The sequence below is a fragment of the Pongo pygmaeus genome, chromosome 19 (genome assembly GCF_028885625.2).
Source record: "Pongo pygmaeus isolate AG05252 chromosome 19, NHGRI_mPonPyg2-v2.0_pri, whole genome shotgun sequence".
Lineage (NCBI taxonomy): Eukaryota > Metazoa > Chordata > Mammalia > Primates > Hominidae > Pongo > Pongo pygmaeus.
Window position 1 is genome coordinate 17,943,416 of NC_072392.2, and position 26,329 is coordinate 17,969,744.

General features: G+C 52.6%; 2 protein-coding genes across 8 annotated transcripts in view; one reads left to right on the forward strand and one right to left on the reverse strand.

The window, feature by feature from the left end:
• TOP3A (DNA topoisomerase III alpha) overlaps positions 1–14,393 on the forward strand; it is a 40,764-nt gene extending 26,371 nt beyond the window's left edge. For 3 of the 7 annotated variants that reach the window (XM_054459159.2, XM_054459161.2, XM_063656613.1), the window contains 6 exons: positions 816–929; positions 1,029–1,194; positions 3,495–3,638; positions 5,749–5,871; positions 7,799–8,481; positions 11,178–14,393. In XM_054459159.2, coding sequence (XP_054315134.1) covers positions 816–929; positions 1,029–1,194; positions 3,495–3,638; positions 5,749–5,871; positions 7,799–8,481; positions 11,178–11,356 — 1,409 coding nt within the window. In that variant the 3' untranslated portion in view covers positions 11,357–14,393. Of the gene's footprint in view, positions 1–815; positions 930–1,028; positions 1,195–3,494; positions 3,639–5,748; positions 5,872–7,798; positions 8,704–11,177 lie in introns of those variants that run through there. The other 4 variants (XM_054459158.2, XM_054459160.2, XM_063656611.1 and 1 more) reach the window with 2 other exon arrangements.
• A 5,447-nt stretch (positions 14,394–19,840) lies between these two features.
• On the reverse strand, positions 19,841–25,569 carry MIEF2 (mitochondrial elongation factor 2). The gene is made up of 4 exons (XM_054459169.2): positions 25,349–25,569; positions 23,209–23,362; positions 22,827–22,989; positions 19,841–22,365 (listed from the first exon to the last, which is right to left on the reverse strand). Exons 2-4 carry the CDS (start codon positions 23,353–23,355, stop codon positions 21,311–21,313), a joined length of 1,365 nt encoding a protein of 454 aa, XP_054315144.1. The 5' UTR covers positions 23,356–23,362; positions 25,349–25,569; the 3' UTR covers positions 19,841–21,310.
• Positions 25,570–26,329: the final 760 nt, after the last annotated feature.

The window sequence follows — 26,329 nt, forward strand, 5'->3', positions numbered from 1 at the left end:
TTTTTTTTTTTTTTTTTTTTTAATTTTTAGTAGAGATGGGGTTTCACCGTGTTAGCCAGGATGGTCTCGATCTCCTGACCTCGTGATCTGCCTGCCTCGGCCTCCCAAATTGCTGGGATTACAGCCCTTTTTTTTTTTTTAAAGACGGAATCTCACTCCATCACCCAGGCTGGGTGCAATGGTGCCATCTCGGCTCATTGCAGCCTCTGTCTCCCGGGTTCAAGTGATTCTCCTGCCTCAGCCTCCTGAGCAGCTGGGACTACAGGTGCATGCCGCCACACCCTGCTAATTTTTGTATTTTTGATAGAGACGGTTTCAGCATGTTGGCCAGGCTGGTCTTGAACTCCTGACCTCAGGTGATCCGCCCACCTTGGCCTCCCAAAATGCTGGGATTACAGGCATGAGCCACTGCTCCCAGCCTTCACTGCAGTTTTAATTTGCATTTCCTTCATGGCAGAGCTACATTGTGAAAGGTTCCTTTGGCCACAGCTTAAAGAATGGTTAGGGTAGAGGAAGAGACTAGAAATAGGGACACAAGCTGCAACTATGGCTTGGACACATGGGGAAGAGAATTTTTAAAAAGAGCTTTGAAGCTGGAATTGACAGCTTTCCTGAGTAATGGGATGTGAGGGAGCAAGAGAGTTGAGGTTGCCATTGTGATTTCTTGAATGAGCTATATGGGAATGAAATGACGGCATCTTACCTGCATAGGCTGTCCAGGCAAAGGAGGGGTTCCAGGGTGAGCCAGGTGCCCATGCGCCACCTGGGTGGAGCTGTTGTCTGTATTACCTCAGTAACCAGCAAGTGGCTTCCAGGTACGGATGCCACTCATGCGGAGCACATCGAGACCATCAAAGCCCGGATGTACGTGGGCCTCACCCCAGACAAGCGGTTCCTCCCTGGGCACCTGGGCATGGGACTTGTGGAAGGTAAGGGAGGACAGAGCTTGCAGTGGGTAGTGGGTGGTGTCACCCAAGTCCCTGAGGGTCTCAGGTGGGCCCTCACTGAGCTCGACTCTCTCCCTGCAGGTTATGATTCCATGGGCTATGAAATGTCTAAGCCTGACCTCCGGGCTGAACTGGAAGCTGATCTGAAGCTGATCTGTGATGGCAAAAAGGACAAATTTGTGGTTCTAAGGCAGCAAGTGCAGAAATACAAGCAGGTTTTCATTGAAGCGGTGGCTAAAGCAAAGAAGTGAGTCCTTAAAAGAAATACAGACAGGGTCTCACTGTGTTGGCCAGGCTGGTCTTGAACTTCTGGCCTCAAGAGATCTTCCCACCTCAGCCTCCCAAAGTGTGGGGATTACAGGCGTGAGCCACCGCATCTGGGCCAGTCAGAGTTTATAACCCTGCCAGATTCATTCTCACCAGTGGCCTCCTGGCCTGGGGATTTTCCACATACCCCTTTTCTTTGGACTTTCTTCTCTGGGTTCTTTTACAGCTCTTCATAGAGCTTTGTCAGTATAGAAACAGTAATCGGAACAGTCTCCTTTAGTTATTCTGAACTATTGGCTTTAGAAATACCATTCTCTTGATTTTAATTATCTTTTTTTTTTTTTTTCTGCTTTCATTACATGACAAATTAATTATCTTGAGTTAAGCAACAAAGTCTTTTAAATCAGTAAACCCAAGTGCTGGAGTGTGATCCATTTGTTTTCTGGAGCATTTAGAGGTGGATATTTAGCAAGCAGCATGTGTGTATTTTGTTAAAAATGATGTGTTTTCTACCTGTGATATTATGATTTATAATAAGATATATATATATTTGGACTTCATTTTCTGATACCCTTGGAATTTTTTAAGTGCTGTGTCTGTTGTATACAAATGAGATGACTAGTGGCTGAGGGCTCCCGGGTAGCCTCGGGATCGGTCTGGTTGTCAGGGAACCAAACCTGTGGTTAGAAGGTTGGGACTTTGAGTCCCACCCCTACCTCAGGAAGAGCAGAGGGGCTGGAGGTTGAGTTGATCACATGTGGCCAGTGATTTGTTAATCATGCCTAAGTAATAAATCCTCCATAAAATCCCCAAACAAGGGCCGGGCACGGTGACTCACGCCTGTAATCCCAGCACTTTGGGAGGCCGAGGCGGGCAGATCACAAGGTCAGGAGTTCAAGACCAGCCTGGCCAACACAGTGAAACCCTTTTCTCTGCTAAAAAAAAAAAAAAAAAAAAAATACAAAAATTAGCCAGGCATGGTGGTGCATACCTGTAGTCCCAGCTACTCGGGAGGCTGAGGCAGGAGAATTGCTTGAACCCGGAAGGTGGAGGTTGCAATGAGCCGAGATTGCCCCACTACAGTCCAGCTTGGGCAACAGAGTGAGACTTCTTCAACAACAACAAAAACAAACCAGACAATTGGGTTTGGGGCACATCCAAATAGCTGAACAGGTAAAGATTCCTGGAGGGTGGGTGTTTGGGAGAGGGCATGGAAGCTACCCCTTCCCCACATCCCTTGCCCTGTGCATTGCTTCCATCTGGGTATTCACCTGGATCCTTTGTAATTAACGGGTAAGCATAAGTAAAGTGTTTCCCTGAGCTCTGTGAGCCACTCTATTGAGAATCAAACCAAGGAGGGGGTCTGAGGAACCCCAATTTATAGCCAGTCAGTCAGAAGCACAGGTCACAGCCTGGGATTTGTGACTGACATCTGAGGGAATTTGGGGGAGCAGTCTTCTGGGACTGAGCCCTTAACCATTAGATGCATCTCTAGGTGCATAATGTCAGAATTGAATTGAATTAGAAGATGTCCAACTGGTGTGTGGCAGGAGAGTTGCTTGGTGTGTGTGTCTGATGTGTGTTGTGAGACTGTAATAGAAAGTAACAGTTTGTTATTTCCTATTCTTCAGACTACCCCATGCCAGTTGTGAAAAGGCAGGCATGAGCTAGTTTAAACTTAATACAGACACTCCTGGAGTTTGTACATGGACCCTGTACAGTTTTACTTTTTTTTTTTCTTTTTTTTTTTTTGAGATGGAGTTTCGCTCTTGTTGCCCAAGTTAGGGTGCAATGGCGTGATCTTGGCTCACCGCAACCTCTGCCTCCTGGGTTCAAGCGATTCTCCTGCCTCAGCCTCCTGAGTAGCTTGGATTACAGGCATGCGCCACCACGCCTGGCTAATTTTGTATTTTTAGTAGAGACGGGGTTTCACCATGTTGGTCAGGCTGGTCTCGAAATTCCAACCTCAGGTGATCCGCCCGCCTGGGCCTGGGATTACAGGCGTGAGCCACCGCGTTTGGCCCAGTTTTACTTTTTAATGTGGGCTGGTGACAAGCAGAAGTATCTGCCTGTATCTGGACTCTCCTCCCAGGAGTTGTTTCGGCGCCAGGGCCCATGGTGAGCTCAGTCTTCTGTCTGCCGTCTGTTCTCTGCAGGAGGCCTAGGGCTCACTGACCAGCTGGTTCTCAAGGTCACACCTGTTGTGTGCACGTAAGAGTGTTGCAGGTGCCTTTGCAGCAATTGCTGGCTGATGGGTGTCTGTCTTTGCCTTTTCTTCAGATTGGACGAGGCCTTGGCCCAGTACTTTGGGAATGGGACAGAGTTGGCCCAGCAAGAAGAGATCTACCCAGCCATGCCAGAGCCCATCAGGAAGTGCCCGCAGTGCAACAAGGACATGGTCCTTAAGACCAAGAAGAATGGCGGGTGAGTGTGCTGCCTTCTGCCCCCACCTCTGCTCCCCAGCACCTGCAGTGTGAGCCGTAGCTCGAAAGGCCCTGCCATTTCACTCCATGGAATCTTTCAAGGCGGGCCTGTTGTTGCCAACCTGCAGGCAAGGTGTTGGCCTAGAAGCGTAGCAGGGTGGGATCAGGCCTTTGAGGTGTAAAGTACTATGGGAATTCAGAGCAGGTGAGGAACTGAATGATAGTGGGGTTTTTTTGTCCCCTGTGGATAGGACATCATATACCCAATGTGTAACACATGGAGGGGCATGAGCTTCAGATGTAGGTGGGTCTGGGTTCAAATGCCACTTATGCCGCATATAAGCGGTGTGGCCTGAAGTAAGTTACTTACCTGCTCTGAGCCCCAATTTCTTCTTTTATAAAATAAGGTCAGTACTCACAAGGCTGTGTTAAGGGTGAGGATTTGGTGAAAACGGTCAGGACTATATAGCACATTGCCTGATGTGTTGTAGATACTCAGCAGATACTACTTTTGTTCTCTCCTAGTTTTAGTTCTAAATGGGGCCTGAAAATCTCAACTCCCTTTTCGCTTTAAATGTAGTAGATCCGAGTGGGCAATTTAGCCTCACATCAGGTTGTTTGAGCCAGTGGCTGGCCACTGGAGGAAGTTCACAGGGAAAGACGAGTTGGAGGGGTGGCGGCCATCATTCATCAGGTGCCGTCCCTCACTGGTGTAATGCAGGGTGGTGCTCTGTAAGCATTACCTCATCCCATTCTCATAACTACCCTGCAAGGCAGGGATTTTTATGCAGCTTAGAGGGCTGAGGTGCTTGCTTGGAGTCAAGCAGCCGTGGTGGGCAGCAAAGGCAGAGTTTGAAACCGGGTTTTCACCGAGTCAAGCAGCCGTGGTGGGCAGCAAAGGCAGAGTTTGAAATCGGGTTTTCACCGCCTTTTTCCATCCTGCCTGGCCCACCTGGGACTGCTGTACTCCCTGCTGCTGAATAAGAAAGGAGGTTTCTCAACTCCTCACCTCCAGCCATCATTAACCTGGCTGGCCCAAGTGAAGAGAAGGCCACCCAGGCTCTCAGAAACAAGAGGTCTATGGGCCAGACCTGGAAGCAGGTGTCAGGGCTCGCGTCACTCCCAGACAGAAGCCAGTGCCACTCTAGGCTTAGCCCAATGACTGGGCATATATTTCAGCACTTAACAAATGCTGTTGATGGGTTTTCCTTGCCATCAGTAGGTTTTTGGATTAGTACTCATTGGAATATAAGGAAAGAGAATAACTACTTTTGTTTTAGCTCTGAATTCTCCAATTCTCTGAATTGGAGAATTATTATTATTCTTTTGTTATTCTTTTGTTCTTCTTTTATTCTTTTGTAATGCTTCTCTGAGTTACTCCAGAAGGTCAGGAGATTATCTTGTGGGATTTGCCACTCCAGGGTTTATCTGATAATTTCCATTTCTGAGATTGTAAATTTCTTATTTAAATGATTGGAGTTCGGGGCTTTTTTTTTTTCATAGTGTACCCAGGCACACTCATGAGGAATTTGTAAATCACATGCATATTGGCTAGTCAAACTCTAACGTTTCATGACTGCAAGGTGTTGAAAAACATTGGCCAGGAGAGACGGGGATGGGATGGATGGGCAGTGGGTGGGGTGTAGATGTTGCAGGTGAGGCTCTGTCACAAACAGATGGGTTTCCATTCCTGGCTCCCATCCGCACATGCATGCGTGTCTCTGGGCAGGTATACAGGCCACACCAAGCCACCGTTTACTCACATGCAAACTGAGGGGACCCCTGACACTGCCCAGACTTGGCACGAGGCAGAAAGGCAAGAATGTGTGAGTGCACAGCACAGAGCCCCTGGCGTCAGCTTGGTTGGTTGTTGGTTTTCTAAATAGAAAGCAGGGTCAACAATAGCTGCTTTGTGCTTTTGGGATGTGAGAAGGCTCATTTTTCCCAATCAGTTCAATATGAGTGCTTGTGTATCCAGTTAAGTGTCATCCAGAAAAGGGAATGTTGTCCTCAGTTAGCTGAGGAAAGGCTGCCTCAGCTGATGGCCAACAGCTGAGAGCCTGAGAGCATCTCCTGCACTCCTGTCATCTGACATGGCACCTTGTCCCCAGGTTCTACCTCAGCTGCATGGGTTTCCCAGAGTGTCGCTCAGCTGTGTGGCTTCCGGACTCGGTGCTGGAGGCCAGCAGGGACAGCAGTGTGTGTCCAGTTTGTCAGCCACACCCTGTGTACAGGTGAGCTGGGCGCTTGAGTCAGGCGCCTCCTCTGGAGTGTGTACACCATCTTTCCCTTGCTCCTGCCAGAAACCAGAGAGGAGTGTAGGGGATTCCACTCAGGCCCTGCAGGGGCGTAGCTGTGTTCTGCAGCAGTCAGGTCAGCAGGGCTGGTCCAGTTCTGTTGTGTTCCATGCTGTCACTGCTTTGGCAGGTATGACCCTGTTTGGAGTGGGCCATGGACAAAGAACCATGAAGAGCTCTTTCCCTGCCCTCTCCAGATAGATGATTGCTACACCAGGCTTAGGAAATTATTCACATATTAAATACAACATCCAAGCTCGGGCTACATAGCAAGACCCCATCTCTTTTAAAAAAAAAAAAAAATTTTTTTTTTTAAATTTTTTTTTTTAAGACAGTCTCGCTGGGTTGCCCAGGCTGGAGTGCAGTGGTGCGGTCTTGACTCACTGCAACCTCCGCCTTCTGGGTTCAAGTGATTCTTCTGCCTCAGCGTCCTGAGTAGCTGGGATTACAGGCATGCACCACTATGCCTGACCACTTTTTGTATTTTTAGTAGAGACAGGGTTTCACCATGTTGGCCAGGCTGGTCTCAAACTCCTGGCCCCAAGTGATCCACCCACCTTGGCCTCCCAAAGTGCTGGGATTATAGGTGTGAGCCACTGCACCTGGCCAAAAAATTTTTTAAATTAGCCAGATGTGGTGACACATGCCTATAAGCCAAGCTGGTCAGGAGGCTGAGGCAGGAGGATCGCTTGATCCCAGAGGTCTAGGCTGTAGTGAGCCATGATTTCACCACTGCTATCCAGCCTGGAATGACAGAGCCAGACCCTGTCTCTAGAAATAAATGAATAGGCCGAGCCCGGTGGTTCAGGCCTGTAATCCCAGCATTTTGGGAGGCCGAGACAGGCGGATCACAAGGACAGGAGATAGAGACCATCCTGGCTAACATGGTGAAACCCTGTCTCTACTAAAAATACAAAAAATGGCCAGGCGCAGTGGCTCACGCCCGTAATCCCAACACTTTGGGAGGCCGAGGTGGGTGGATCACGAGGTCAGGAGATCGAGACCATCCTGGCTAACGCGGTGAAACCCCGTCTCTACTAAAAATACAAAAAATTAGCCAGGCGTACTGGCGGGCGCCTGTATTCCCAGCTACTCGGGAGGCTGAGGCAGGAGAATGGCATGAACCCAGGAGGCAGAGCTTGCAGTGAGCCAAGATTGCACCACTGCACTCCAGCCTGGGCGACAGAGCGAGACTCCATCTCAAAAAAAAAAAAAAAAGAAAAGAAATAAATGAATAAATCATTTAAGTTCCTCTAGAAAGCACACAGCCCTAGTGCAGGACAGTGGTTCTCAAACCTCTTGGTCACCAGACCCCTAACACTGAAAAATCATTGAGGAGCCCAGAGAGCTTTTGTTGTGGGTGGTTTATCAGTATGTACCATATGTGAAATTAAAGTGGAAACATATTTTAAAATATTCAATAATTTGGCCAGGCACAGTAGCTCATGCCTGTTCCCAGCCTGATCCACCTGCCCCGGCCTCCCAAAGTGCTGGGATTACAGGTTTGAGCCACCACGCCTGGCCTATAAAAGAGTTTTGCACTCTCCTTGAAAGGGCTCAGGCACCCTGGAACCACACTTGGAGAACTGCTGATATAGAGACATGGAACTTCTCAGAGGTGTTTTTATTTTAGTGAATTACTGGGATCTTAGATTTCATCTGCACTGTTTTTCACTGTCCACTCCTGTGATGACTGGTGGGGGCTTGTGGTGGGCTGATAGAGGGCCTCACAGGGGACTTGCGTGGGCTTCCTGATGCATAAGGAATGGTGGAGAGAGGCCTAGGGCTAAAGTAGCCCTCAGTGGACTAAGGAGAAGCTGGCATCTGGTTGTTAATGTTTTTTCTCATCTTCTGGCCTCACTAGGTTAAAGTTAAAGTTTAAGCGCGGTAGCCTTCCCCCGACCATGCCTCTGGAGTTTGTTTGCTGCATCGGCGGATGCGACGACACCCTGAGGGAGATCCTGGACCTGAGATTTTCACGGGGCCCCCCCAGGGCTAGCCAGCCCTCTGGCCGCCTGCAGGCTAACCAATCCCTGAACAGGATGGACAACAGCCAGCACCCCCAGCCTGCTGACAGCAGACAGACTGCGCCCTCAAAGGCTCTGGCCCAGACCCTCCCTCCACCCACAGCTACTGGTGAAAGCAATTCTGTGACCTGCAACTGTGGCCAGGAGGCTGTGCTGCTCACTGTCCGTAAGGAGGGCCCCAACCAGGGCCGGCAATTCTTTAAGTGCAGTGGAGGTAACTGCAACTTCTTCCTGTGGGCAGACAGCCCCAATCCGGGAGCAGGAGGGCCTCCTGCCTCGGCATATAGACCCCTGGGCGCCTCCCTGGGACGCCCACCAGGCCCAGGGATCCACCTAGGTGGGTTTGGCAACCCTGGTGATGGCAGTGGTAGTGGCACATCCTGCCTTTGCAGCCAGCCCTCCGTCACACGGACTGTGCAGAAGGATGGACCCAACAAGGGGCGCCAGTTCCACACATGTGCCAAGCCGAGAGAGCAGCAGTGTGGCTTCTTCCAGTGGGTCGATGAGAACACTGCTCCAGGTGAGGCAGGAAGGGGCATGGCAATCCCTGCTTCGGTTTTCAGGTGTCTGCCTCAGAGATTGGGGACAGCAGAAAGAAGGCAAGGCAGGGTCATGGTGGGATTGGGAGGGGTACCTGGGCTGCCTTGCACCTACTTTTCCTCACTTGATCACTTTCAGCAAGGTGATAATTGTACAGTCCTCATTCCAAATTAAAGGGTAGCTACCAGCTACCAGTAATGGTGTCACTTGCCCTATGCCCAGCACTATGCCAAGTATACTTCCTGTGCATCTTCCATCCTCATCGGGTAAGCATTATGATCACAATTTTACTTATAAGTGAGAAAGGTGAGACCCAGACACATGAAGTGGGCATTGCTCAGGGTCCCATAGCAACAGACACTAAGACGAGTACATAGGCCTTCCCAGTCCCATGGCCATGTGCCCTTGCAGCTGTTGTGACCCTTGGCAGACCATAAGCATCAGCCTCATTTATTTATTTATTTATTTATTTTTGAGACTGAGTTTTGCTCTTGTTGCCCAGACTGGAGTGCAATGGTGCAATCTTGGCTCACTGCAACTTCCACCTCCCAGGTTCAAATGATTCTCCTGCCTCAGCCTCCCAGGTAGCTGGGATTACAGGCATGCACCACCACGCACAGCTAATTTTGTATTTTTAGTAGAGATGGGGGTTTCACCCTGTTGGTTAGGCTGGTCTCGAGCTCCTGACCTCAGGTGATCCGCCTGCCTTGGCCTTTCAAAGTGCTGGGATTACAGGCGTGAGCCACTGTGCCTGGCCCAGCCTCACTTCTTCAGATGAAGATGCCAACCCCGATGATATTTAGGAACCTGCCCAGGGTGACACAGCTTGAGCCAATGTCCGGGAACTGGGTGTCATGAGAAGTGGCACCTGGACATTGCATCAAGTTGAATGGTGTACGTGGAGGCACTTTGAATGGTTCCTCCTGCTCCAGTGCACAGCAGAGCTTAAGTAGCTGAGAATGACCCAAAGGCCTAGTGGGAGCTTTGGAGTTGAGCGAATCTGGTTCCAAAGCTCAGCAGTATAACCTTGAACAAATGACTTAGCCTCTCTGCCTCAAGTTTGCTCAACAAGATGGTCCCTGCCTACATTCATAGGGTTCCTGTTTTAGAAAGGAGTTTAGTCTCAGACTATGATTCTTACATGTGTCACCAGCCCGGCATGCACAGAAAGAACCCAGAGGTTTGGTAAAAACTGTGGGACTTGGAACTGGCTACCAGTGCTAATGGGGCCCAGAGATGGCCATTGCAGTGAGAGACCCACATTTGAAGTGAGATGCAGTCTGGCCTCTTGTCTCCCCACTTGGAAGGATATGGTATCTGACCTCCAGGCTGGCTGACTGACTGTCCTGGGTAAATGAGCAGCTGGTCTGGAAAGGCCTGTTGAGGGGACAGGAAGGGATCCAGAGCTGGACTTTCCTGCATGGAGGTGGGCCACAGGTTGCCGGTCATAGGCTGCTTGTCTTTCCCACCCTACCACACAGGCCAGCTTGCTTGGGTTTCTGCCTCTGTAAAAAGGGCCGGCATGAAACTCCACTTACCAAGTGAGTGTGGGACAATGTCTCCAAAGCTTAGGATTCTTGAGGGAGAGGTGTCAGGTAACATAAGGCAGCAGGCACATCGCACCTCAACCTTACAGAGTTGGACACAGTGTGAAGGGAGGCTGGCTGGTGGGGTGTACATGGCTGTATAAAAATTGATTCAGCTGGTTGGGTGCGGTGGCTCACGCCTGTAATCCCAGCACTTTGGGAGGCCTAGGCAGGTGGATCACGAGGTCAGAAGATCGAGACCATCCTGGCTAACACGGTGAAACCCCGTCTCTACTAAAAATACAAACAATTAGCTGGGCATGATGGTCGGTCCCTGTAGTCCCAGCTACTCTCTGGAGGCTGAGACAGGACAATGGCGTGAACCCAGGAGGCGGAGCTTGCAGTGAGCCGAGATTGCACCACTGCACTCCAGCCTGGGCGACAGAGCCAGACTCCGTCTCAAAAAACAAAAAAAGCTGGGTATGGTGGCTCACACCTGTAATCCCAGCACTTCGGGAGGCCAAGGCGGGCAGATCACAAGGTTAGGAGATCGAGACCATCCTGGCTAACACGGTGAAACCCCGTCTCTACTAAAAATACAAAAAAATAAAGTAGCCGGGCGTGGTGGCGGGTGCCTGTAGTCTCAGCTACTTGGGAGGCTGAGGCAGGAGAATGGCGTGAACCCGGGAGGTGGAGCTTGCAGTGAGTGGAGATCACGCCACTGCACTCCGCACTCCAGCCTGGGCGACAGAGCGAAGACTCCATCTCAAAAAAAAAAAAAAAAAAAAAGTTGGTTCAGCCTTATCGTCTGCTGCTCCTTTTTTTTTTTTTTTTTTTTTGAGACAGGGTCTCGCTCTGTTGCCCAGGCTGGAGTGCAGTGGTGGGATCACAGCTCACTATAGCCTCCCAGGCTCAGGCATCCTCCCGAGTAGCTGTGACCACAGGCATACACCACACCTGGCTAATTTTTGCATTTTTTAAAGACAAGGTTTCACCATGTTGCCCAGGCTGATCTCGAACTCCTGGGCTCGAGCAGTTCTCCTCCCTCAGCTTCCTAAAGTGCTGGGATTGCAGGCATGAGCCACCGTGTTCAGGACTTGCCACTTCTGCATGTCAGTTCTAACCTCACCCCTCCTGACTCTCCCGACAGGGACTTCTGGAGCCCTGTCCTGGACAGGAGACAGAGGAAGAACCCTGGGGTCGGAAGCCAGAAGCAAAAGGCCCCGGGCCAGTTCCTCAGACATGGGGTCCACAGCAAAGAAACCCCGGAAATGCAGCCTTTGCCACCAGCCTGGACACACCCGTCCCTTTTGTCCTCAGAACAGATGAGCTCAGGGTAGGGTAGAGAACGCCACTTTCTCAGACCTGTCCCCTTTGTGTTTAGAAATGAGTTAACCAGGACCAAGTGGCCATTTAGTGTCCTGGAAACTTGGAGGACAGTGTTGGCCTTTGGAGTCGGGCCTTGTTGTGTTAAGGGGCACAAGGTCCAGACCACTCTGGAGCAGGCCAGCTCTGCTGGACAGTAGCCCTCTTCTCAGGCCTCAGGAGTGACCATAGCCACTGCTGAAAAGTCACACAGCTGCTCCCTCGGACCCCCCAAGGATGGTTGCTGTTAGCAGAGGATTGGTGCAGTCCCAGCTGAAGCCCACTGTGTGCCAAAGGAAGAAGCTCCCAGGGCTGCTTCCTTCACCTCCAGAAAGCCCCAAGTGAGCCACCAGCACTCATGGGGCAGTCCCTGTCTAGGCTGCCCAGGGCTTCTCATAGACGTCCTGAGAAGGACGGTGTAATGCAAGGAAGTGGCTGTGGTAACACTGATCCTTCAGAAGAAGCTTCATTCCCTCTTTATCTAGTTAAGCCAGGACACCCAGAATTCATTGCTTTAATAAAGAACCCAGGCCGGGTGCAATGGCTCATGCCTGTAATCCCAGCACTTTGGGAGGCTGTGGTGGGTGGATTGCCTGAGCTCAGGAGTTCGAGACCAGCCAGTGCAACACGGTGAAACCCTGTCTCTACTAAAATACAAAAAATTAGCCAGGTGTGGCGGTGTGCGCCTGTAGACCCGGCTACTCAGGAGGCTGAGGTAGGAGAATTGCTTGAACCCGGGAGGCGGAGATTACAGTGAGCTGAGATTGCGCCACTGGACTCCAGCCTGGGCGACAGAGTGAGACTCAGTCTCAAAAAAAATTTATAAATTTAAAAAAATAAAAAGAATCCAACCCTGGCAGGGCGTGGAGGCTCACACCTGTAATCCAGCACTTAGGGAGGCCAAGGCTGGAGGATTGCTTGAGGTCAGGAGTTCAAGACCAGCCTGGGCAACATAGTTAGACCTTGTCTCTATTTTTAAAAATATAACCAAGCACAGTTGTACACGTCTTTAGTTCCAGCTGCTCAGGAGGCTGAAGTGGGAGGATCCTTTGAACCCAAGAGTTTGAGGCTGCAGCAAGCCATGATCACACCACTGCACTTCCAGCCTGGGTAACAGAGTAAGACCCTGTCTTGCAAACTTTTTTTAAAATGAAAGAATCCAACCTTTTTTTACCCTGACCTGTGAGAGTGCAGAGGGTCTGGGGAACATTTGCAGAAGCAACGGGTACCAGCCAGTGCTGGAAGGAGCTAACCCTGGGAGGTCTTGTCAGCCTCTGTCCTTCATGGCTGTCCCTTGTGTCCCATGTGGACAGCCCTTCCTCCCTTTCCACATGGAGCCCAATTTCTTCTCACCCCACAGATGGTCCCTGAGAGCAGAGGAGTTGTCCAATGAAAGGTTCAGATTCAGATCACTAACTTTCCATCTTCCAGTTTTTCCAGTGGTGGCCATGTTCCCCGTTTGCCTTCACAAAAACCTTGTGAATAATACAAGCCATATGGACTCTGATTTACAGTTTAGAAGATGAGCAGAGGTGGGTGTGAGTTGCCCAGTCATGTTGCTAGTTGTTGAAGAAAGTAGGATTGTTCTCAGGTCTTGGGCTCCTGGCTCATAGACCAGTGGCTCTGTGTTCTGATGGGGTATTGGGGAGGATTTTTACAAATGCAGATTCCTGAGATTGTTCCTGGAACATCTCCCAGTGGGTGTGGGTTGTGGCCCTGTGTGTGTGATTTTGCCTGTCCCAGCTCTGGGGAACCACCAACCACTTTTTGTCTCTGTGGGTTTACCTACTCTGGATATTTTGTTTAACTGGAATCATACCAGGCTGGGCGCAGTGGCTCACGCCTGTAATCGTAGCACTTTGGGAGGCCAAGGTGGGCAGATCACCTGAGGTCAGGAGTTCGAGACCAGCCTGACCAATATGATGAAACCCCGTCTCTACAAAAAATACAAAAATTAGCCGGGCGTGGTGGCAGGCGCCTGTAATCCCAGCTACTCAGAAAGCAGAGGTTGCAGTGAGCTGAGATCGGGCCATTGTACTCCAGCCTGGGCAACAAGAGTGAAACTCTGTCTCAAAAAAAAAAAAGAAAATGAAATCCTACCGTACATGACATCCTGTGTCTGGTTTCTTTGACTTGGCTGATGTTTATCAGGCTCATCCACATTGTAGCATGTCAGTCCTCGATGTTTATGGCTGATAGTCCACTGTATGAATATACCATTTGTCAGTTGATGGATATTTGGGTTGTTTCCACTTTTTGGCTATTGTGAATAGCACTGTTGTGAACATTGGTGTATGAGTGTCTGATGACTAGTTTTCAGTTATTTTGGGAATATGCCTAGGAATGGAATTGTAGTTTTATACCATAACTCCGTGTTTTGACTTTTTGAGGAACCTCCAAATTTTCCACAGTGGATGCATCATTTTACACCCACCAGCAGCGCACCCAGGTTACTGCTTCTCCATATCCTTGTGAACACTTGTTCCTTTCCTTTTTTTGTATTATAGCCATCCTAGTGTTTTGTCATCCTAGTGGGTATGAAGTGGCATGTCATTGTGGTTTTGTTTTGCATTTTCCTAGTCATTAATGACATTGACCATCTTTCCACAGGCTTACTGGCCATTGGTATACATTCTTTGGAGAATGTCGATTTAAGTTCTTCACTCATTTTTTATTTTTTATTTATTTTTTTTTTTTTGAGATGGAGTTTCACTCTTGTGCCCAGGCTGGAGTGCAGTTGTGCGATCTTGGCTCACTGCAACCTCTGCCTCCTGGGTTCAAGCAGTTCTCCTGCCTCAGCCTCCCAAGTAGCTGGAATTACAGCATCCACCTCCACACCCAGCTAATTTGTTTTGTATTTTTAGTAGAGACGGGGTTTCACCATGTTGGCCAGGCTGGTCTCAAACTCGTGACCTCAGGTGACCCACCAGCCTCGGCCTCCCAAAGTGCTGGGATTAACAGGCAGGAGCCATCACACCTGGTCTCTTCCCCCATTTTTAAATTGCGTTGTTTGTCTTTGTTGTTGAGTTGTAGGAGTTCTTCATAGTTTCTGGATATCAGATGCCTTTGTGGTTTTCACATCTCTGCAGGCAACTCCTGTGTGTCTCAAAACCAAACTGCAGGATTGGGCTGCACCATGGACTGGGCTAGGCATCTGAGATCAGGCAGACCCAGGCTCAGCTCCCACTTCCTGGCCTGCTCTGCCACCCTGGGTGTGCGGCCTCATCCCTGGAGCCCCAGTTGCCTCATACGTAATGGGGTGTCCTTGTTCATATTGAGGCTGTCTAGTGAAGGCTTACAGTCAGGCACGACTGCAAATTAAAGCTTCACAAATCAAACCTGTTGGAATTTCTAAGTCTCTCTCGATGGCCCACTCAGGTTAGCAGCATGCAGCTCATCCTACCCCGTCGACATTGACTGGAAGGGTGTTTAGTCCCTGTGTTGAGCCACATCTGCAGCTTGTGCAATGCAAAACCAAGGAGAAGAAAATGACCCCCCCACCCTTGCTGGATCTAGCTGAGACTAGGCACTGGCCAGGCTGTCACCTACAGTGGTTTCAACCTCCTGCTGCCGGCAAGACAGCATCTCCTGTCCTTTTTGTGCAGGAACCATAGCTCTGTTGGGTTAAGTGCTTTCCTCTACCAAGCAGCTAACCTGGCCTTGAAACCTAGTCTCTGATGCCATGTCCCCCCAAGCCCCATCAGAGTTTTGTAAAAAGCCCCTCCCTGCTCTCCACACCAATGCTGAGAGCCCATGGGGTAACTGGAGGCTTCCCTGCCATCTTGGCAAAGAAGCCTGGCTGACGTCCTGCACATGCTTCCCCAGGTGACTGCTTGCACTTAACAGCAGAGGAAACGAGACCACCCCACACAACTTGTAGCAGTTGAGGAGTCTCTGCCTGATCCCACCCCAGATACTTAGAGCGTCCAGAATTAAAAATAAGCCCTGTCACCAACATCCGACTCCCCCAGTCCCCAGAGCCAGGCTCAATGTGCCCAACAGCGCTGGGGCCCGCACCTGGAGGCACTGGCTTTTGAGACACTGGGCAGAGAACCCACTGCCCTTTGGGATGAATTCACCACCTGCCTCTTATAGAATCCGGCCGAAGACCTGGGATGTTCACATTCAGCTGGATCTCCAGGTTTCTTAGACTGCAACACAGGTGGCCCCAGCTCAATATGCTCACCAGGGTGTTGCCACTCACCTGTTGACCGTCCCTACCAGGGACAGATCTGTGCACCCCATCCCCACCTTAGACCACCAGCTCACACACAGGTGGTGGTGCAGTGGTTAATGTTAGGTGTCAACTTCACTGGATTAAGGGATGCCGAGATGGCTGGTATTTTTTCTGGGTGTCTGTAAGGGTGTTGCCAGAGGAGAGTGACATGACTCGGTGGACTGAGAGAGGAAGACCCACCCTCAATGTGGGTGGGTACCATCCAATCAGCTGCCAGCACGGCCAGAACAATAGGTGGAAGAAGGGGGATGAGCACCTTGCTGAGTCTTCTCCAGCCCTCTCCCTCTTCCTGTGCCAGATGCTTGCTTCCTCTTCTCTGCTGTTGGACATCAGACTCCAGGTTCTTCGGCCTTTGGACTCTGGGACTTGCACCAGTAGCTTCCTGGAGCCTTCTGCCACAGACTGAAGGCTGCACTGTGGGCTTTCTGGTTTTGAGGCTTTTGGACTTGGACTCAGCTATGCTACCAGCTTCTTTCCACAGCTTGTAGATGGCCTATTCTGGGACTTCACCTTGTAATCCTGTGAGCCACTTCTCCCTAATTAACTCTCTTTCTATATATACATACAGCCTATTGGTTCTGTCCTTCTGGAAAACACTAATATAGAGTCAGGGTCTGGCCTGCAGTTTGAACTTGGAAGGTTCCTTCTGAAACCCACGCAAGCGAGCTCCAGTGGCCTCCCTGCCTGCCAGAGGCCGCAGCCCACTGAACTAATTGGTCTCATCGTCTCAGGATTTCGGCAAGCAGTGCAGAGATGACCCAGTGCAGGTCACCTGAATCACCGGTGTTTGTCTTTGGAACACACCTGGGTTTTCTCCACTAAGCCTTAGCTTTCTCAAGGAATTAAGATTGTATATATATCCTGATTACAAAAGAAAAGTGTCATTAAAAACGCAAATGTTGGCCGGGCACAAGTGGCTGACACCTGTAATCCCAACACTTCGGGAGGCTGAGGCGGGCAGATCATTTGAGGTCAGGGGTTCGAGACCAGCCCAGGCAACGTGGCGAAACTGTCTCTACTAAAAATGCAAAAATCAGCCGAGTGGGGTGGCGTATGCCTGCAAACCCAGCTACCCAAGAGGCTGAGGCAGGATTGCTTGAACCAGGGAGGTGGAGGTTATAGTGAACAGAGATTGGGCCACTGTACTCCAGTCTGAGTGACAGAGCAAGACTCCGTTTCAAAAAAAAAAAAAAAATGTTGGCTACACACAGTGGCTCACGCCTGTAATCCCAGTACTTAGGGTGGCTGAGCTGGGAGGACTGCTTGAAGCCAGGAGTTTGAGACCAGCTTGTAATCCCAGGGGTAATCATGGCTCACTGTAGCCTCGCCCTGCTAGACTCAAGCCATCCTCCCACCTCAGCCTCCTGAGTAGCTGGGCCCATAGGTATACACCACACCTGGCTATTTTTTGTAGAGATGAGGTCTGACTATGTTGCCCCTGCTGGTCTCGAAACCCTGGCCTCAGGCAGTCCTCCCGCTTCAACCTCCAAAATGCTGGGATTACAAGCATAAGCCACCGTACCTGGCCTGTTTTTTTGTTTGCTTTTTTAAATATTAGCAGCAGACATGGAAACGAGCTGAACAGGTCAGCTCTATGGGAATAAATGGTCCCCCTTTGAGGAAAATCCCACAGCAAGCATTGCTGAAGAGAAGTGCGTACAAGTGGATTTACAAAAAGGAAATGCTATTTGGTCAAATTTATTACAGTTAGTGGTAGAGGATCTATGGGTGACATTTTCAAAGGACTACATTTAGATTCTCTGTTTTTGGAGTCCTTTTTTTTTTCTAAAATCTTCCCTAGCGACCCTTGCATTCTGAGCAGGGGTCGTCACTGCCTTACCACAGTCATCAAGGATCCTGGCTCTGGGTTACTTGGTGAAGGTAAAACAAGAAATTTGAGTCACCACAGTGTTAAGACACTGAGGCCTAGGCAAGCGCATACCCTGCTCCCAGGCAGGCAGGGCAGAGGCCATCCCTGCCTTGCGGGGAGGGGAGTGGGTGGGATTTCACAGCCCATCAGGACAGTCCGGGACCCAGCAGCCCAGGGCGTGAGGTCATGCAAAGCTCCTAGCAAAACAGTGATTTGTTTCCAGTTCTCTGGCTAGAAATGGAAGACCCAGACATTAACCTTGGCTAGGTGATGAAACCACAAACATGAACCATGAACACTTTTAACTCATCCTGGATTTTTTTTTTTTAAGCCATGGTATGAGACAGGAAATTTAGAGCTACCTGAAGCAAGTGGCCTCTACATCAGGCTTGTGTTGGGGTCTGGTCGTCGAAGGAGTGGGACTCGAGACTGAGCTTGCTTCCCGGACAGCTGCACTCTGACCAGGGGCTGGAGTGGCAGCTGGGAGCACCTTGCTGTGCTGGGGCTTGGATGTGGCTGGAGGGTGGGGCATAGCTTAGGCCCACCAGTCCTCCTTCCCAGGCATTATGTTAGCACTGCCCACCCCAGTTAATCGTCACAAGCACCTGGGGTTGGGTATTACGTGACCCTCTCCAGTTAAGAGATGAGAAGACTGAGGCACAGGCTCTGCCCCAGACTGTTCCCTTGCTGCCCCAACACTGCCAAGGAAACTGCTCAAAGCTCTCCAGCATCAAGGCATCAAGTGATTGGAATGGACCTCAGCCAAGTGTCTCCTACCTTGGACCCTTATAATATCCTCTGCAAGGAGCCCTTGTGCCCGCCTCTTGCTCTACGCCCAACACCCAGAGGCCTACACCACTATTCCATTTGCTCGGCACAGTCCTGCTTCCCTTGGGTCCTGTAGTCACAGCTGGAAGGGGTAGGGGAGTCCCCTCAGGACATAAGTCGGGGAAGGACCAGCAGGGTACGAGTGGCACAGCTAGGCTGGAAGCAGCCCTGCACACAGACCAGAGCCCTCCCCCGCCCACATCTGTCATCTGGTGATAGGAAGTGAGCCCTGGCTTTGGCTCTTGGGGGTGGGAGGGTTAAGATGCCCTGGCCTCTCACCTGCACAAGGCGAGGCAAGTTTCCTCCTCACTTGTGCAGCCACAAAGAGGTGCAAGGGAGGCAGAGAACACAGGTTTCTGGCCAGGCGCGGTGGCCCATGCCTGTAATCCCAGCACTTTGGGAGGCCAAGGCAGGCAGATCACAAGGTCAAGAGATCAAGACCATCCTGGCCAACATGGTGAAAATCCATCTCTACTAAAAATACAAAAATTAGCCGAGCGTGGTAGCGCGCGCCTGTAGTCCCAGCTACTCGGGAGGCTGAGGCAGAAGAATTGCTTTCACCCAGGAGGCAGAGGCTGCAGTGAGCCGAGATCGCACCACTGCACTCCAGCCTGGGCGACAGAGTGATACTCACTCTCAAAAGAAAAAAAACACAGGTTTCTAAAAACTGAGGAGCATGGCTGAAGGGCTGTCAACAGCCCACTGATAACAGAAAGTATGGTGCAGGGCTCAGCAGTTCAGCCTTGTGGGAAGAAACATCCCAAACTGGCTGGTTCCCATTACTAAAGCAACACCAAGCTTTTCATCTTTTCCTTCCACTTACCTTGTCACGGACAGAAAGTCTGTGTCCCCTTCAGCTTGTATGCTGAAATCCTAACCCCCAAGGCACTGCTAACAGAAGATGGGGTCTTTGGGACGTCATTCGATCATGAATGTGGGCCCCCACCCCATGGGTGGGCTTAGTTTCCTTACAAGAGACCCTAGGAGAGCATTTCCCCGCTTCCTCCACATGAGGACTGCTAGACTGGGGACACCTGTGAACCAGGACGTGGGCTCTCACCAAACATGGGATCTGTTTGTGACTCACTCTTGGATTTCTAGCCTCCAAAATGGTAAGACATAAATTTCTGATGTTTATAAGCCACCTAGTCTATGGCATTTTGTTATCACAACCCAAACAGACTGAGATGCTAATTTATTATTATTATTTTATTTTATTTTATTTTGGAGACAGAGTTTCACTCTTGTTGCCTAGGCTGGAGTGCAGTGGCGCGATCTCAGCTCACCACAACCTCCGCCTCCCAGGTTCAAGCAATTCTCCTGCCTCAGCCTCCCAAGTAGCTGGGATTACAGGCATGCGCCACCATGCCCAGCTAATTTTTTTTGAATTTTTACCAGAGACAGAGTTTCTCCACGTTGGTCAGGCTGGTCTTGAATTCCCAACCTCAGGTGATCTACCTGCCTCGGCTTCCCAAGGTGCTGGGATTATAGGCGTGAGCCACGGCGCGGGGTCAAGATGCTTTTTTATTTATTTATTTTTTTGAGACAGAGTCTTGCTCTGTCGCCAGTCTGGAGTGCAGTGGTGCAATTTCAGCTCAATGCAACCTCTACCTCCCGGGTTCAAGCAATTCTCCTGCCTCGGCCTCCCAAGTAGCTGGGACTATAGGCGCGTGCCACCACGCCCAGCTAATTTTTGTCTTTTTTAGTAGAGTTGGGGTTTTATCATGTTGGTCAGGATGGTCTCAATCTCTTGACCTCGTGATCTGCCCGCCTCGGCCTCCCGATATGCTGGGATTACAGGTGAGAGCCACCACACCCAGCCAAGATGCTACTTTTTAAAGTAAACTCTACCACCTCCAATTGACCTCAAGCACTCTTGCCAAAGTGCCAGGACAAGCCACAGGACTTACAGAAAACCCTCAACAGCTGCGTTATGAAAGCACCAAGACCCCCTTATCCAGCCTGAGTTACATATACGTTAGAATTTTTTCCTTTTATTCTTGTTCACATCTTCGAAGCAGAGCTTCGTTTCAGCAGGAAGGATGCCAGAGGCAGGAGGAGGGTCACTTGGGAGGGGAGGTGGAATCTCCCTCCTCTAGCCCCCTTGCTACCTCTTAACAGGCTTCAAAGTCAGAATACAGCCATCAGCTGAGAGCAGTTCATTTTGGCACACTGGGAGGCCGGCTGTGCACACCGGACCTCTCTGGTGGGGGATCAGGTCCTCTGCTCTCCAGTGGGGCCTGGAACAGCTCCAGTGAGATGCCCCAGCTGTGGGCTGGGGGCGCAGCACAGAGCCTCAGCTCCCCCAGGACCCTCAGCTGCCTGAAGAAAACACTCACCTGGCTGGAGGAAAAAAGGGCCTTGCCCTGAGGTATCAGGTGGGTGGCAAGTCACACTGAGCTCCTGCTCAGCAAGAAAACTAAACGCACAGAAGACAGCAGGAAAATGCCATCCTTTAACAGCCAAAAATCTGTCCTTCAGGGGCACCAGGTGACTCCAGCCCCTGGGGGACAGAACAAACACACCATACCTACCACCAGACACCAGACGCCTCAAAACGCCTGGAGCTGGGGCTGGAGAAGGCGTTAAGTCACCTTCTCTCAGCAGAAATGTGAAGCTGGCCTTCAGCTTCTGCCCAGGATGGCAGAAACCACATTCTGTTGGTGGACTGGTTGCTGGTGATAGACAGAGCCAAGGTCCTGGGGTTGGCCCCAAGGGCTGAAACAGTGCTTGCAGGAATGGCTGGCACTCCAAGCTGCCTGAGGCAGCCCAGCTGCACTCAGGTGACAGTGACCCAAGCTCTCTGGACTCAGGGTTTATGGCCACCGTAGCCCAAGCACATCCCAATGCCCTGGGTTTAAGTAATGTACCCTCTTTTGTTCTGGCTAAAAGCTAGAGAAAAACCACTATTCAAATCCCTGGAAGGGAGGTGGGTGCAGCTCCCCAGCATTAGAAAACATGGCAGCCACCCGTTCCCACCCACCTAGAGCAGCCCCTCGGGCTCCTGTAGGCCACTGTATAGCGCGTAGCCAATGTCGTCAATCTCCTCCTCACGCAAGTTGCTGAAGAGGTTCACGCTGGGGTTGAAGTGGCAGGGCAGGCTGGCCTGCTCCAGGCTGCCAATGAGCAGCTCCAGGGCTTGCAGGAAGCGCTCACCCAAGGCCTCCTCCGTCCAATCCACGTTGTCCTCCCCCAGACGCAGGACCACCTGGGTCAGGTGACCCCGGCCTAGCTGCCCCAGGGCCGAGCAGCCACGGCAGACAGCACACAGCAGCAGCAGCAGCCGCCGGCGAGTCCCAGCGTCACGGTCGTCCAGGGCTCGCAGCCTAGCAGCCTCCACTGGATACAGGTCCTGCAGCCAGAGGTTCCCCGCCAGCCCCTCCAGGGGCCAGGCCAAGAGGAGGCGGTCATCAGCATCGACCCCAGGGACTGCCACAAGCACAGCCACAGTGAGCTCCAGGCGTTCGTGCTGCACCTCGAGCAGCAGCTCCTCCGAGGCCATGCTGGGCCGGATCAGGCACCCGAGAAGGCTGCCAATGGCCGGCCAGTTGACAGAGGCAGCCAGCACCTTGCGGAGTAGCTCCAGCAGGACGCGGGAGGAGAGGTAGCCCCCGACCAGGAAGCGGTCCCAGGGGCTGCTTCCGCGGGGGCAGAACTCAAGCTGAGTCCTGCGCACGGCCCAGCAGCGAGGGTCCCTCGCCACGGTGTCCACGCCCGGCACCAGGCTCCACAGGCCGGGCTCCAGCACCAGTGGCACCAGGAGACGCACATGGTCCGCAGCCCCCGCCTGCAGCCCGTCGTAGAGCGGCCCCCCAGGCACGAATGCCCCAAACGGCAGTTCTGGGAACTTGCTCTGAAAGTAGGCCTGCAGCTCCAGGGCAATGTCACCAGCCAGCTGTTTGGCCAAAGCCACCTGGGCTGCTGGGATGGTCACACGGTCCCGCTCGAAGGCCAGCAGCCTCTCCTGCAGTGTCAGACACAGCGGTGCTGGGGAGCTGAGCTGTGGTGTCACCTCAGGATCACTTTTTGCAGGCCCTTCTGCAGAGTGAAGGGGCAGGGAACATGTCGGAACAGCCTGTGATTAGTTAAGAAAACACCACCGAGAACTAGCTGTGTGATGTCCCAGGGCCTCACTTTTCTCACCTGCAGTGGCACCTGAGAAGGCACTCAGTTCAGGTCCTCACATATAGTGAGCGCTTGGTGACGAGTTCTCATTGCCCCAGAGTCCAACACCCTGGCTAAAACAGCTTCATGCAGAGTAGGTAGGTATGTCACGCCCCTCTGGGCCTCAGTTTCCCCATCTAAAGCTCCCCACCATCACAACGCTGCCACCTTGCTCCAGGAGCAGGGCAAAGAAACACCACCCCCATTAAATATCTGAGGAGCCCACAACCCAGAGAGAAGCAGGGACTCGCGCAGGGCCACACGGTCAGTCAGGGCAAAGCCTGCGCTGCATCTCTTGAATGTGACACCAAAAGAGGGGAAGGAGTGCCACTCACCTGGGGCAGACGATGAGGGGGCCAAGGGCAACACTGGCTGGCTAAGGGCAGCAGGTGGAGGCCGGGGCTGCAGGTGTGGTGTGGCCTTGAGCAGGCTCAGTTCCTTCCAGCTGTCTGCCTTGGTGTCGTCCTCATCCCGCGGGCTAGTGGCCCTGTCAATGAACTGCAGGCACAGTCACACAGATCAGTGTATATGAAGTCTGGGCAGTCACAGCAAAGCCCAAGGGCAAAGCAGACCAGCGTGCTGGGTGGAGAAGCAGGTGCCCTGGGCTCCCATGAAGGCCTGGGGCAGTCCCCACACCTCCCCAGGGCCCCTCTGAAAAGCCCAACCCTGTTGTCCTCCTCTAGGAGCTTCAGACATGACCCGCCCACCTGGCCTTACCCGCTTCACGGCCAGGGTGGCAATGCCCAGCACAGCAGCCCCGCCCACGCCCAGCACCAGGCGGGCATTGGCCAGAAGGAAGTCCACCATGCTGCCCAGCCCCTCGTCGCCACGCCGCTTCCCCCGTTTCTGGGAGAACTCTGCCATGGTCTGCCTGTAAGAGAGCCAGAGGTGAAGGGGCAGCTCAGGTGCAGGTGGCCAGGCTGGGAGAGGGCTGCTGTGGACAGGTGCTCTGGCTGTCCTTATGCTGGGTAACAGAGCTGAGCCCATGACGGGGGGCTTTCTGAAAATTTCTCAGAGAAAGGGGCCACCCATCCACAGGGGAGGACATCGAGGCCCTGGGAAACCACGTAAAGCACCTGAGAAAGGGCAGGGATGGGATATGAGCTTGGGTTTGGGGGTTCCAAGCCCCCATCTCTCATGAGGAGATGAGGGAGCTGCCAAGCCCCTTCTCCCAAAGCTGCAAACAACCTACTCCCTGGAAAGAAGCTCGCAAAGGCCCTGAGGCTTGTGCAGGTATAGGAAGGGGCCTCTGTCCCTGGAGCCCACCCTCCAGGACCTCTGACATCACCAGGGTGTCATCATCACCACCTCTATGTTACAGAGCTACAGGCTGCCAGCTCACTAGTGAGTGGTAAGGTCTCCAACCCATGACTGCAAGGCCTCCAGACTCTCCGCCCACAGAGTCTGACGGATTCTCCCTGTGCCAGGTGCCCAGGTCCTCAGCAGCAGCCTCATCTGAAGGTTCCTAACCAGAGAGCACAGCAGCCCTCTATGATAACCTCTTCAGAAGAGCCCAAAGTCCAGAGAAGACCAACCATTTGGGGCCCCAGCCAGTCTGGGGGACCACTGGGACCAGTTATCCCCAAATCTTGACAGGGTAGCCCCAAGAGGTAGAGCTAGCAAGTCAGAGCACGGGCAGAGTGAGACAGCCCAAGCTGCCCAGGCAGGCCAGTGCAGATGTGCTTGTCAGGGTTGAAGCCCCTTTAGCAGGGCAGAAAGGGCTGCCCAGTGCCTCTGTACAGGGGGCTCTCTGGGCCTCTCAGTCTTGGGACAATGTGTAGGTAGTGGTGGGTGATGCTTCTCAGCTGCCGGAAGGCCAAGCAACAGAGAAGGTAAGGTGGGGCTGGGCCCCAGCCTGTTTGCTCACCTGTAAGATAGCATAGGCAGCAGTGAGAGGCAGATGTGGGCAGCCTTGAAGTGTGTGGCTGGGTGGGGGCCAGCACTTGAGAAGTGGAGGCAAAGATCTCCTAGGGCCCAGTCCACGTTCCTCACTTTCTGCGAGGGGGACACCACCCTCAGGCCCTGGGAGCTGAGAAGGGCTGGGACCTTAGGACATCAGTTAGACACCAGGCAGAACTTTCCTGGGGAGGCCTGAGCAGATGACCATGAGGTCACAGCCTGCCCGGGCACCAAGGACTTCTACCTGCCCTGCCAGAGTGTGGGTGCCAGGGGCCCAGTTGCCAGGTGACCAGATGCCTGGAGTAGCTGAAGCCTGAAGCGCTGTGTGACTCAGCCCTGTACACCCGCCCATTCGCCCCAGACTAAAAATAAGACGGTCTCTGGGGCGATCCCAGGCCAACCGGGTGACCCGCCACGGCCCCAGGGCCGGTTTCAATCTCCTCATCCGTGACTCGGGGATCAATACTGCCATCCGCCCCCAGAGAGACCAGGAATCTACTTTGCAAACTGTAAAGCGCTTTAAATACTCCCAACCTGTCTAAATTGAGACTCAGCCCCACCACTGGCGGGGTCGCGCAGGCCTCAGTCCACAGCCTTCCAGCTCCGAGAAGCGGGAGAGGGCACGGGTGGTTGAAAATAACCCAAGTTTGCGCAGCTGGGCCCTGGAGGCCGTTTGGCCTTCCCTCCTCCGCCAAACCTGCCTGCCCTGGGCCCGGGCGGAGCAGGCCGCGCAGCAGCCCTAGGTGGGCGGGTGACGCCCCGTTCGCAGGGTAAACCAAGAGACCGAGAAGGGAAGGGGGCTGGGCTAGGATTCGAACGCGGCCCTTGGTCCCCCAAAGGTCCCCTCCCCGTCTTCCCCAGCGGTGATCGCGGGCCACGCCCCCGATCTGCGTTCCGTCGCGCGCCAAGCCCCGAGCCCGGTGACCCTGGGGGCCGCCCCGCCGCGCTGCAGCTGTACCTGCGTGGCAGCCTCCGCACAACGACCGGAGGAGGCAGCGGGACCACGGCCCCGGAGCTCAGACCAGCCTGGGAATGGAACGTGAAGAACCCTGGAACCCAACGTCTAGGGCCCCAGGGGCGGCCGCGGACTTAGCAGCACGCAGACAAACAGGCCCTAACTCCAATCGGAGCGCTCGAGTCCAGCGCACAAGTGCCAAAATACTGCGCGGCTCAGCCAATGAAGGGCAGGCCCCGCCCCCCAGCCGATAGACGCGCTCCCTCTGGGGCGGGACTCCTTGACGCAGTCTGGATTTAAAGGTGCAGGGCTGCATTCCGAGACCGCGAACAGGTGATGTGACAGGCGGCCATCCAGGATGTCTGTGCGTTGTAATGTGAGCCTCCGGTGTGGAGGAAGCTGTCTGGGTCCCGTGCCTTCCGGGGACCAGGTAGAGAGGCTGCACATGGCTAGAGGCCCGGCACATCCAACCTCTTAGGTCACCTCTGCGAGAGAGTGTCTTGGTGGCCTCATTCTTACCTGTGGGCCTGAGGGGCACAGTGTGGCGAAAGCGCCTACCCCTGCCACCCGCTCCGTGCGACCTTGTGTGGGCCATTCTCCACCTGGGCATCAGTTTTTCTCCTGTAAAATGGGGACACTAGACACCCTCCTCCCCTGCGAAGGAGGGCTGGGCATATAACAGCTGTGGCTCATTTATTGGGGTCCTGCTATGTGTCAGCCAGGGCGAGCCCCCTTGAACAGCAGGGACCAAGACGGATGCTTCTCTTCTGGAGCCTCCCTTTGTAGGGGGGTACGAGCACAGGGGTGCTGACACTAAGTGGGAATAATAACCTGGCACACAAAACAAAACAAAACGGAATAATAACCTGCCACTCACTGAGGGCCTGCTGTATGCTGCGAGCTACACGTGCATTCTTTAATTTGCTTATGGTGACAACCTTAGGAAGTATTTTACAAATGAGGAAACTGGGTAGGGCGCGGTGG

Bases quoted from the DNA above. Each gene is read 5' to 3' on its own strand.
- MIEF2 (XM_054459169.2), bottom strand. From the start codon at position 23,355: ATGGCAGAGTTCTCCCAGAAACGGGGGAAGCGGCGTGGCGACGAGGGG. The intron at 22,990-23,208 runs GTAAGGCCAGGT...CTGTGCCTGCAG, and splicing joins CCACCCTGGCCGTGAAGCGG to TTCATTGACAGGGCCACTAG. The intron at 22,366-22,826 runs GTGAGTGGCACT...TTCACTCTGCAG, and splicing joins CCCCTCATCGTCTGCCCCAG to AAGGGCCTGCAAAAAGTGAT.